Source organism: Xenopus laevis, chromosome 5L (genome assembly GCF_017654675.1).
Source record: "Xenopus laevis strain J_2021 chromosome 5L, Xenopus_laevis_v10.1, whole genome shotgun sequence".
Taxonomy (NCBI): Eukaryota; Metazoa; Chordata; class Amphibia; order Anura; family Pipidae; genus Xenopus; species Xenopus laevis.
The window spans coordinates 121,912,792-121,925,649 of NC_054379.1; the positions used below are offsets into that span (position 1 = coordinate 121,912,792).

At 35.8% G+C, this 12,858-nt stretch overlaps 1 protein-coding gene across 1 annotated transcript; it reads right to left on the reverse strand.

Annotated features, from left to right (window-relative positions):
• Window positions 1-5,749: 5,749 nt before the first annotated feature.
• Window positions 5,750-10,506, reverse strand: LOC108716208 (complement C1q and tumor necrosis factor-related protein 9). The gene is made up of 2 exons (XM_018262331.2): window positions 8,339-10,506; window positions 5,750-6,651 (listed from the first exon to the last, which is right to left on the reverse strand). The coding sequence occupies exons 1-2, from the start codon at window positions 8,919-8,921 to the stop codon at window positions 5,750-5,752; spliced, it is 1,485 nt and encodes a 494-aa protein (XP_018117820.2). The 5' UTR covers window positions 8,922-10,506.
• Between the last annotated feature and the right edge of the window lie 2,352 nt (window positions 10,507-12,858).

Below are 12,858 nucleotides of genomic sequence, written 5' to 3' on the forward strand. Positions count from 1 at the left end.
AATAAAAAACTTTCGATCAAACAATAAAATACTTCGAACTATTTTAAGCGATCAATCGAAGGATTTTTATTCGATCAAAAAAAGCTTAGAAAAGTGCTGGGGATGGTCCCCATAGGCTAACATTACACCTCGGTAGGTTTAAAGTATGAAGTCAAAGTATTTTTTAAAGAGACAGTACTTCGACTATCGAATGGTCGAATAGTCGAATGATTTTTTACGATTTTTACCAAAAAAATACTTCAAAATTTGAATTTTTTACCATTCGAATTCTTCACTCAAGCTTAGTAAATCTGTCCCTTTATGCCAGCTTAGAGCCAGTCTTAATTGGTTGAGAGTAGAACTACTTTCAGTTATGATTGTCAATATCTTCCTGTCCTAGTGTCCCTCAGATTGCTCATCTCAAGTACGATGCAATTGCTGCACAGACAGAGTTGGGCATATTTACCATTGCCCCATTTGCAAAAGCACTAAGCGGTGCAAATTGTGCCCTTAGAGCCCATGCACTTACCTGCTGCAGCTGGGGCAATTTCTCATTCAGTGTAGGTTCTGCACTTTTTTTAAAATCCTGCACACAGCATGGTTTTTGACTCCTATTCTGCATTTGTGTGCAAATATTTAATTCCAAAAAAACTTTGAATCCGAAGTCTGACCCAAGCAGTAGGATAAAATATATAACTAATAATAATAATATATATTCTGTTTACATCTTTTATTTCATATCATCATATATGCTGCTAAATTCATGTAACTGCTAAAGGAGCATATATATTTGCAGTCATGGGATGCCCATCATCTAAATAGTTACTTATAAATCAACCAGGTTGTACAGCTGACTGATAATTATTCTGCAGAACACATAGATGCTCAGATACCAGTGCATTATTTATGTATTGACAAAAAGAGGCAGATTGTTGACTCTTGTGGCATGCTGTATGATTTCCCTACTGCTCTCCATGCCCCTGTTAGATACAGTACATGGAGCTCTATCCTACTGATTCAATTGAGATCATCAATCAAAAAGTTTTCTTTAAGGCTTACATTGATGCTGTTGATAATGGTTTTCTATGATATATTTGCTCAGAGCCTTGAATGTACATTTGTAGTTTGTAATTCAAAGCATTGCTTTATTGTTAGAGTCAGTTAGTTCATAGCAAGCAGATTAAAATGGAAAGGGCTCATTTACTATAAGTAGCAAAAAAAGTGCTGGGGACATTAACAGGCACAAATGTGAGCCTATTATAATGCAAGTCAAGTAGCATTTGTGCCTACTGGCACTCCTAGCAGGGAGCACTCTTCACCTGTCAGTTGCACTTAAGAGTATTGTATTATTTGCCATGTGCATCTCACTTGGGCTCAGAGGAGACATGTAGTTGAAAGTTAAGCTGAAAATAAAGACCATGTTTTACTAATGTTTGTAGTCAATGCCATTTGTTAATATAAATGGAAATACTGTATGCAAATAAGCAACATTTTGTCATTGGCATGGAGTATGTTATCTCCTATATGTTAAAGGAAAATATTGTTAGTTTAACTCTTACTTCTTAACAATACATGTTTTTTCCATCTCAGTGTGCTTTATGCCACCACTATTTAGCTTCTAAATCTCACATATATGACACTTCAAAGTAAAATAACACAGCAACATAATCTAGAACTTACTGCAATCATCTTTACAATTAAGTGCTGAAACACCACTATTAGATAGGAGCAACAGGTTCCTCTTTTATTTATCAGTTATGATAATGGGTATTAAGAAACTCAAAAGAAAATAAGGAGTCCCGTCACCGGCTAAGATAATGTACAAGCATTTATAAACTAAATTCTTCTTATGTCAGTCAGTAACAGTCTCTGCTAATCTGTTTTATATTCAGCTTCTTATAGTTAATTTTACATATGTGTATTTTGGGGGAATAGGGGTCAGGCAAAACAGATCCACAGACAAGACAGGAGGCTTGGGTTGGCAACAGATCTCCTGCCTGTGGTTTATTTTCACAGCATACAAACATAAAGAAAGATCATGTGCCGGGATAAAGCAGTAAAGGAGAAATCAAAGTCTCACCAGATTGGAGTTTTTAAAGAATACAAAACAAAAGTCCTCTCTGCCGTCACAAGGAAGTATTTCTCTGGAGTCCCAGTGTCAGAAATACAAAACACACATTTTTCTCCCAGCTTCTCCCAGCTATATACCTGCCATTATATACACAATTTCCACTGGGACAAACCTCTTTGTCACAGTATGCATGCTAACTCAATGGAGAATGGATGGAGTCAGGACCAAGAAGGAAGCTGGTGGGGAGACTAACAAGAAAATGTCCAATTCATGGTACACAAGGGGTTAATCAGCATAGTGAGCAGTCAAAGTCGAAGGATCAGGAACCAGAAATCAGTCAATTAGCAATTACAGAGCACCCAGAAACTCACAGGAAAAGAACCTACATTCAGACAGTGAACCTGGGTTACTGGTGGCTTTTTGATGTCGAATTTTGTGCATGATGACGTCACATGCTGATGCGATGATGCATGGTGTGTTGACATCACAGCATTGCAACCATGGTCGCCACCATCTTTAATATGGAGAGCTCCTGCTACTTGTGCCAGATTCAAATTTCAGCACATGGTGAAGTAGACAATAAGCAAAGGATCAAAAATACCAGCACAACATGGTGATTGCAAGTGGGGCAAAGCCCATGCTTGTTTATTTAGAGCAAAAAATTTCAGGGCGCACTTCTTCAGACATGATAGCTTATTCGACCCTTGATAAATCTGCCCAAAAGTGTGCCTATTAGATAGCCTAAGTTGGAGAAAAGAGTAAGTTAAAATTTGTTTAAATGATTTTAAATTTGCCATCCATAACTATCAAACACTAAAAGATGAGGATAGAACTGTGGAAAGTAGTACAGACAAAAAAATCACGTTAGCAAATAATAATTATTATTTTTTTTTTTTTAAAGGCCATAGAATTTCATAAATATGGTGGCAGGTACTGGAGAAAATTGAAATAAAGACTGGTCTAGATGAGAAAAAAGTTCTACTACAATGTGTTATTGAATAATTATTCACATGTTCAATAATAAATACATTTATTATTGTAATAAATCTAAATGTATAATTGTAATTAACTCAGATATTTTCAGGATTTCAAACTACAGGCTTGGATTTGGCTGTCAGGGTCTACTGGGAGGTGTAATTTAAGGCTGGAGGCCTGCAGATTTTGTCTCCAAGCAGCCTGCCTTGCCCAGGGTATTACAGTATCAATTTGCAACTGGTGATTTTAAACATACAAGAGTAGAGGTTTATTAGAAATAGTGTTGTGCATTTATCGAATACAGAGAAACTGTAATGAACAGATTATTGTTCCATTTATAAGATTTTTTTTACAGGTGCAGAGGGGTGAGATTTAGCATTCATCCAGGACATATCATCATTACTTATGCATACGTTTCTGCCCAAAGCACAAAAAAATTAAAGGCACTAGATCAGTTTTGTAATCAAATGTACAATCCATTCTACAAAAGTCCTTGTTATTTAGAAGACCGTAAGCAAAATCATTGTTATTATAGTTGTCCTTTTTAATTAGTTCTAATGAGAAAAACCTAGGCAAATGATTTCTATGTGAATGTAGTTTTGTGTGCTCTCTCACTTGAGTATGGGTTACACACTTTATTAAAGCTTGATTTTTTTTGTGGTTGGCCTTTTAAAGAGGAGAACTTAAATTTTTCTAGGAAAAAAAACTAAAGTCGAGATTTATTATACCCCAAAGCTGCTAAAATCCGAAAATACTCCATCTCAAACCTGTCGAGGTCCTGTAGAAGTAAATGGCAGATGTCCCTTTTCCCATTTGAAGATACTGTATGGTCTATGCTGGGCTTTGTAAAATAATCCAAAAAATTCTGGATTTTTGGGCGAACAGTTCAGGAGTCAAATTCGTAAAATTTGTACAATTCGAGTTTTTTCACAACTGTTTTTTTTTAGACTTCTCCCGAACCAAATTTTTTTTTAGTTATTTTATTGATAAATAAGGTAAAATTGTGGATGGGATGTTGGTTGAGTTTGTTTTATTGAAATTTGAGTAAAAAATTTGAGTTTTAGTAAATAACCCCCTTAGTTTTTTGGCCCCATTACATTTAGGGGCATATTTATCAAGGATTGAATTTAGAAATTATGGAAGTTTATAAAAACTCCCATAAACACGAAATTAGGGGGAAAAAAATTCAGATTTTTTAAAGTTAGGTGAATAGGATCGACCTGCAAACTCGAATCGAATTTGAATCGAATTTGATTTTCAAAAGTCCACCAAATGACTCCAAATTGATTGTAGGAGGTCCCCTATAGGCTAAAACACCAATTTGTCAGGTTCTAGATGGCGAATAGTCGAATTTGAAATCTTAAAGGGACAGTACACAACTATTCCATAGTCGAATTACACTAAAATTTAATTTAAATTTGACCCTTGATAAATCTGCCCCTTTGGTTATAACTGTGAAGTATTAGAATGCGCTTTATTATTGAGATGTTTTTTTTAAATTAATTATTTTGAAATTATATCCATATCGTTTTTATCTTATTCTACATCTTGAGGAGCCTAGATGAGACATAATTTCAATATCATTGTCATGAGTTTATAGTTGTATTGACAATAAAGTTTCCTTGAATCCTAATAGACAACGGCTGCAAACGCAGCCCCATTTGACTAAAATGGTAGTCTGTTGGCCCATTTATAGGCCTAAAATAATAGTCTTTCTGGTCCAGTCAACCAAAGACTGCACTGGGACATGGCACAGTCCAAGGCTGACATTTCTGCATGGACTCCTCTACAATCCAATCATTTACCCAATGACTCAATATTTAGATAAGCCTGATTGACCCACTACTTGGGTAAACATATACATATTTAATGATTTAAAGAAGGAAGCTGAAAGTTGCATTTCAGCAATAGCTGGATGGCTAAAACTTGGGTGACCCTGATGTATATATTATGAACTACCTAACAGCTGATATATATAATTAAAATTGATTATGGTTATCCCCAATCTTTTTTTCCAAGTAGTAGTGCCACTAACCCCAAATCACTTATTATTCATGCCAGATCATGTTATAGAGTACTATTGTAAAGTCTAGTACATCACAGGGAAACAAGCCAACAATTTGGAGTCAACATTAAAGCAATAATTTCTAAAAGACAGTATTGGCTGTTTTTTTTTATAAAAATATATTTTATTTGTTATTATTTATTTTACAGTTGACAATTCGGGGAATTTGCTTTTCCTTGTTAAAAAGCAAAATCACTTTCCCGTATTCTGCTGACTCTTCTTGCTACTTACATCAACTGAGTTTAAAGGGTGGTCCACATGCAAAAATATTTCTGTTCTCATTGAGTAAGGAAAAATACATATGTAAATAAGTATTAAAGTGATGCAGACAGTAAGAAAGTTATACACAATTTGATAATTACACCTAATCATGCATGATCATTTCATTTATGAGCCTATGCATTTATTTGCATAGAATTATGCAGTGAATCCATAATGTATATTCATATACTAATGAGCTGTTACAGAAGATTGTTTGCATGACATTCATTTTAATAAATATAATAATCCGGAAGACAATTCTATGAATTACATTTTTTTTAGATTGTGTCTAGACCTGTTCATTTCATATTGGCCATAATTTTATCATTTGAGTTTTACTATGTTCCAAATGCAATAAGTAAAAATATGTTTAACATTAGAAAGATACTGGAAATGTTCTAGTCTTCAAAGTGAAATAATAGGAACCCCAAAAATATTGAGTCAGTTGTGTCATCAGGAAACAAGCCATTTTGTATGCTATTTAAAACCTGAAGCCAAATTTCATCATCTTCATTAAGATGAATTAGTATAGATCCTGACACTTGACCAATGTTAGGTTCATAACGTCTTGCTTGTATCTGTTGAACTATTTTGCCATTGTGAAACAGGCCAACGCTAAAAAATTTATGTCTTAAACTTAAGTGGTATGTAAAAAAATAGACACCATCAATGCTGGCAATGAATGTACCTGAATTTATATTGTACGGTTTATTTTCATTGACAAAAACCTTCTCAAACTTTATTGAGTATCCAGGTAATAGAGCATTCCTTTGCTGTCCAAGGCCCACAGAAAATGCTATGTTTTCATGTCCAGTGCAAACTCCTTTTTGTCCCTTTTCACCCTTAATTCCTGGCATTCCTGGCTGTCCTTGAAAGCCTTGGGGCCCCAAAGATCCAGGACCTCCACGGTCACCTTTGGGTCCAATAGGACCTTGTTGACCCATTGATCCTTTCTGCCCAACTTCTCCAGCCTCCCCCTTTAAGCCTTCTTCACCCTTGGTTCCCTTTTCTCCTTTGTTACTATTGTGTCCCACGTCACCCTTTATACCCCTTTCTCCAGGTTCACCCTTATTTCCTTTTAATCCTCCTACACCATCCAAACCTTTGTTTCCCTTTTCCCCCTTTCCACAAAATGGACAAATGTCCCCCGGTTCACCTTTAGGACCAACAGGACCTATGTCTCCTGTGTCACCTTTGTATCCCATGTGACCTTTATTTCCTTTGGAACCCTCCTGCCCGTTATCCCCCTTTGGTCCTTCAAAGCCTTGATGTCCTTTTTCACCAACTATTCCAGGTTCACCTACAATAAAATAAAATGAAATGTGATTTATATCCTGATGATTCAAAAACAATTACTGTAATGTGGTATTGTGAAGAGGTGTTATAAATATAGATGAGAATTTTAAACAAAATAAAAAAGGCATGTCTTGTAACAGCTCCACATTTTATTTCATGGCAAACTCTTCTGACTCATGCACTGTTATCTGCATTTTCTCAATTTCCCCTTTTGTATGTCCCCCATAACTTTATACATTATTATCCTCTATATCAGGGGTGAGCCACACTAAAATGTAAAAACTGTTGGAAAGCCACACAAACAAGAAAAAAACTGGAAAATTCTTTGATGACAAATAAGGACTGTGATAGGCTCACTGGTAGCCCCGTGGGGATTGCTAGCCTACAGGAGGTTCTATTGGAGTAAACCTAGGTCTTTATGCCTCCGAGTCAAATCAACAGTACTGTGTTTTTTCCCTTGAAGACCTTTCACCAGTCATCCAACTGGCTTTCTCAATTCAGAATAACTTGTAACTAGGATCTTTTTCAGAAAAGTTCCTCCAAAAGACCCAACCCCAAATCACAAGAAGAGTAACATTGTGTATTCAGTGCAGTGCTGTTAGGAGTGCTCTGCTTTGTATATGGGAGAAACCAAACAACAGTTACACCAGCATATGGAGCATCACAGAAGAGTCAGCTCCTCTGGTCAAGACTCAGCAGTGTACCTACATCCAAAAGTAAAAGGACACACATTTGAAGACTGCCAAGTCTAGGGCGGGAGAGAGACTGGTTCAAAAGAGGTGTTAAAGAAGCCATATAAGTAAAAACTGAAAAACCAAGTTTGAATTATGAATTATGATAAACAGATTATGCTGATTGGAGCAACATTCCAGAGATTATATTCCAGAAAAAAGATCCTAGTTACAAATTATTCTGAATTGAGAAATCCAGTTGGATGGCTGGTGAAATTTCTTCAAGGAACAAAACACAGCAAGTCCAGTTGATTTGACTTATTTCTACAGATATACCATGACCTGAATGAATGAGATTCTTCACAAACAATATCAAAATGGTCACTTACTATGAGGCCACTGGGAGCAACATCAATGGAAATGGAGAACTACATGCTGCTCATGAGCCACTGGTTAGGAATCACTACTCTATCTCTACAGTGCAATTTGCAATGATGGCATCATGCACATAAAAGTTTCCATAAAGCATTTGTATAATATATCGGTTAATCTATCAATAAAGGCCAGTTCAGAAGGTAAAAACAATGCCAAAAATCTATCCAATCATATTATTGCAGCATTGCATAGTATATGTCAAGTGCATAGTATTTGAAAAAACTTAATGAATGACTGATTGGATTTTGTGTGTGTGTGTAAATGTGTGCAGCATGTTTATATTTATTTATATCTACATACAGTTATATATACAGTTACGTATTAGAAGTTGACAAATTATACATTTATTTCAAAGTAATGTAGGAATAGCAATCTAAACACTATTAAAGCTTTACCAAGAAAGCATATTCTTCATTTTAGGAAAGATCATCTTGTGGACATGAAAGTCCACCTTTTATATATTCACTAGATAAATACAAATCTAAATTCTCATGTGCTCAAGTGACTGTGACATACTGTAATTCTTATCTATCAAAGACTAAGGAAGGATGATATGTGAGCAAAGGCATTAGCAGGTAAAATTACCTGGATCCCCTCTTTTACCTTTGTCTCCTTTTTCTCCTTCAGGTCCTGGAATATTACAGAAGCACTGTTTCCCTGTTGTATTGTTTTCCGCTGGTATTTCCAAGAAAGAATCTAACTGGTCATTGTATGGAGGGGCTTCGTTAGTCACTAATAATGGGACTACTGTGGCATTGTTGCCTATCTCTTTGGAAGCACTATCTTGCGTCGAAAGAACATTCTCATTGTTAGTACCGTTGAATACATCAAAACTAATTAGCTGTTTGGGATCAGTATTTGTTGTAATTAGCTCCTGTACTTCAATATTATTTTCCACTCCATCTGCTACCTTGTGTGAAATAGGGGTTAGTGTAGATGTTGCAGCAACCTGGTGACTTTCTTGAGCCCCGCCATCTGTGACTGTATCACTTTCAGCTGTCCCATGGCTTTCATTGAGGAGAACAGTAAAAGCTTGTTCAGGTTCCTGTGTTTCAGCACCACTGAGTGCATCCATTGTAAACAGCGGTCTAGTTGTAAGGCTGACAATTGCTGAACTTCTCAGTGGACCCCATGGACCAGACAGTAGTATTAGAAGAATATATAACATGCCTGTGAAGAACAAAGAACACCATTCTGTCACAAAGGTGTGAATAACATTAGAAAAGGCACAGCCTATACTGCTACGACAATAATACAGTTGCTCCTGATTTATGCTTATAGATCAGTTTAACCCACAACAATTTTATACTGCAAACATCGTACAGTTATGGAATCCATTATTCGGAAACCCGTTATCCAGACAGCTCGGAATTACAGGAAGGCCATCTCCCATAGACTCCATTATAAGCAAATAATTCAAAACATGTTTTAAACATCCATTTTCTCTGTAGTAACAAAACTGGGATGTAACAAATCTGACAATTCATATGAAAGAAAGTAAATGCAAATATCTTCAATATATATATATATGACTGTATCTAGAAAAACCTTTTACCATTAAAATAGAATTAGGTAAAGATTTAAAATTCGTATCCGTAATATGCACAGGATCTAAAATATAACAGGAGGGAATGTTCATTATCAAATGAGACAATACAAAAATAGATTGGCAAAAAAATGTAAATAGTATCCATAAATTTAAAAGACAAAATTATCTAGTATTTAATGCACATGAAACACACACAAAAATAAGCCATTGAAGGCAAAAAATATTCATACACTCAGCCCTTTTAAGAACAAGAATATTTCTTTTGAACTATTTGCTAGAAGAGAACATTTAGGCAGTTAAAACATAGATAGACTGGTTCTTGAATGTCCATTAATGCATTTTCTGATAAAAAAAAAAAAACTAGAGAAAAGGGTGGAAATGGTGAATATGAAGTTTGGAAAAGTGCTATAAGGCTTTTAAAATGCAATATATGATTTACCTTAAATATGATAGTAGAACAGGCGTCCAACTTTAGTATCTTCTTTCTGGAAACACACAATGGGCTGTGCTGCATTAAGTAGTAGATGTAGCACAAACGTCCCATTGTTCTCTACAATAGAATAGGTGTCCCATGTCATCCTCACATAAATAAGTATAATAATAATATTTAAGGCAGTCTTTGATGTATTATTTATCTATGGCACTAGTGTAAGCCGTCTACTGTTTCCTGCTCAATAGTATGATCTGTAATTAGAATTGATATAATAGAACTATTAATGCTCTTCCATTAGTACTGAAATGTTCCTTGTTGTTCTGAAAGAAAAAGCATGTAATTTCTAAGAAACTGTAAAATCAATCTGCCAGCTTGTATTTATAAGGCCACATGAAATGACTCATTCACAGCCTGGACACACATCTACTGTATATCTACCTGTAATATATTACTTAAAACATTTTTGGGAAAGCTGAAAGTAAGCAGTAGTTTGTTCACAACAAATCCATTTTTATTTCCATGCAAAGATCCTTTAGAGAAATAAGGGCTTATTTACAATAAAATGCACAGTGCAAAGCCAATAGTAGAATGGGCAACTGGGCACTCCAAAGGATTCCACAAGGAGTCACAAAAAATAAAAATAAAAGTATAGTGTTTTATTCAAAAAAAGTATAATCTCCATTTGCCCTATGAGTTGTATGACAAAAGGACACTTAGGGGGTTATTTATCAAAGGTTGAGATTTTTTTTTCCACATGAAATTCAAGTTTTCGAGCTTATTTTGGGTCAAAAATCTATTTTTCTGAAAACATATCGAATTTTTCGAGATGTATTATACCCTGAACCTGGAAATAGCTTGAATCCAAAGATACAACATCTAAAACGTGTCAAGGTCATGTAGAAGTCAATTTCAGAGGTCCCTTGAACCATTTGAAGATGTTAATAGCCTTCATGATGTTGAAGGTTTTCTCGATGGGTTTCACTCGAAAACTCAAGCCATTCAAGTTTTTTTTCCACCGAAAACTCAATCAATTTGAGTATTCAAGTTTTTCACCCCGACTACGCTGATTTGAATGTTTTACATTTGAGTTTTTACTGAAATTAGAAACCACTGACCTTAAAAAAATTACCCCCTTAAATCATGGGCTGAGGGTTCAGAGTAGGTGCACCCGGACGACATCTTTTACTTGGTGAGTGTTTCAACATTTGGTCCTTGTTAGCTCTTTCTCCCTATATTTGGTATGCACAGTGCAAAGCACCATGTTTCTGCTCTTCCTTGACCAAGACCTGTTGCGAAGATGAGCATACTGTATCCTCAATGTTTTATACATGCTAATTGGATGAATTGCACCCATTTATGTATGCAGCAATGTCATGTATCTAGGACAGGGGTCCCCAACCTTTTTTACCTGTGAGCCACATTCAAATGTAAAAAGAGTTGGGGAGCAACACAAGCATTAAATAGTCCCTTGGGTGCCAAATAAGGGCTGTGATTGGCTATTTGGTAGCCCCATGTGGACTGGCAGCCTACAAGAGGCTCTACTTGTCACTATGGAATTAAAACTTGCTTTCAAGCTTGGAATTCAAAGGTAAGCACCTGCTTTGAGGACCCTGAGAGCAACATCCAAGGGGTTGGAGAGCAACAAGTTGCTCACGAGCTACTGGTTGGGGATCACTGATCTAGGATATGGGATATGGTCAGGTGATTTTGCATATTTAAATTGTAATTACACCATTGCAAGCCAAAATGTTTATATTATGATGTAGGTAAAGTGATGCCAAAGTTACTGCTGTTTTTTTATACTGGTAGCTCGCCAGCCTTAACTTGGCAAAATTACTTTTGGCAAGAAAATGCATAAATTGGTGTATTTTCCAAGTTTCATTGTGGTTTCACACATCACCCTGTGCTTTGCACCAGATTTTTGCAGGTTTGTTGTACAGATATGGGATCCATTATCCAGATACCTGTTAGCCAGAAAGTTCAGAATTACGGAAAGGCTGTTTCTCATAGACTACATTTTATCCAAGTAATCCAGGTTTTTGAAAATGATTTCCTTTTTCTCTGTAATAATAAAAAAGTATCTTATACTTGATCCAAACTAAGATATAATTAATCTTTTCTGCAGACAAAACCTGCCTATTGAGTTTCTTTAATATTCACATGGTTTTCTAGTAGACTTAAGATATGAAGATCCAAATTAAGGAAAGATCCATTATTCAAAAAAACCCCAGGTCCCAGCATTCTGGATAACAGGTCCCATACCTGTACAATGAACATTTTCTAATGTCTTCCTGGAAGTCAAGCCTTCATGGCCATCACTTTCAAATATTTTGGTGAGGTGTAAAAATGTAACCATCTGAACCTAATACCGTTTTATTGTCACAGAAGGGTTTACACAGGTATTGTGCTAGTATGCAGTGGTTATTCAATTTTTTTACACAAGTTTTTCTCTGTGTAAATTGTACATGTTCAGGTAAAACATGTAATAGTTGTTTCTGTGCCATGCATTAATTAATTAACTGTAAAAGATTGGCGAGAGGAGAAGGAAAGTTTAAATCACTGGAGGGGGGTGCTAAATGTTAGTAGGCACCCCCCATTGATTATAAACAAATCACCTACCTGATACATAGGACCGTTGCTCTTGCTTCTTTCTTTTCTGTGCATTTGCAGTGGAGCAAACGCCAAGCTCGAACAAAAAAGTAAACAGGAGCACCAAGCCAAGTTATCAGCTAAGTAATTCTGGGGGGCATGGTGCCTAATGTTTAGCCCCACCTCAACCTTTGATAAATAACCCCTTGATGTCATTACACAGAATTCAAATGCCTCTCAAAAATGCGGCTGCCATTTTGCAAACTGCTACTTATTTTGGCCATGTGTATCCACTAGGGTGAAGATCAAATCCTTTTCTATGGTTTTGGAATTTTACTGGCATAATGGCCAGAAAACACAAAAAATTACATTTATTGGCCAATGCCAGCTAGTAAACTCCCCATGGGTTTATAGTAGTGTGTATTCCATATTAGCATTTAGGGCTTCATTTTGGGCATATTTATACCAATGTTGGTATTTTTAAAAACTCAGCATAGAAAATGCCTTGTGTTCTTTTGGTTCAAACTTCTAGAC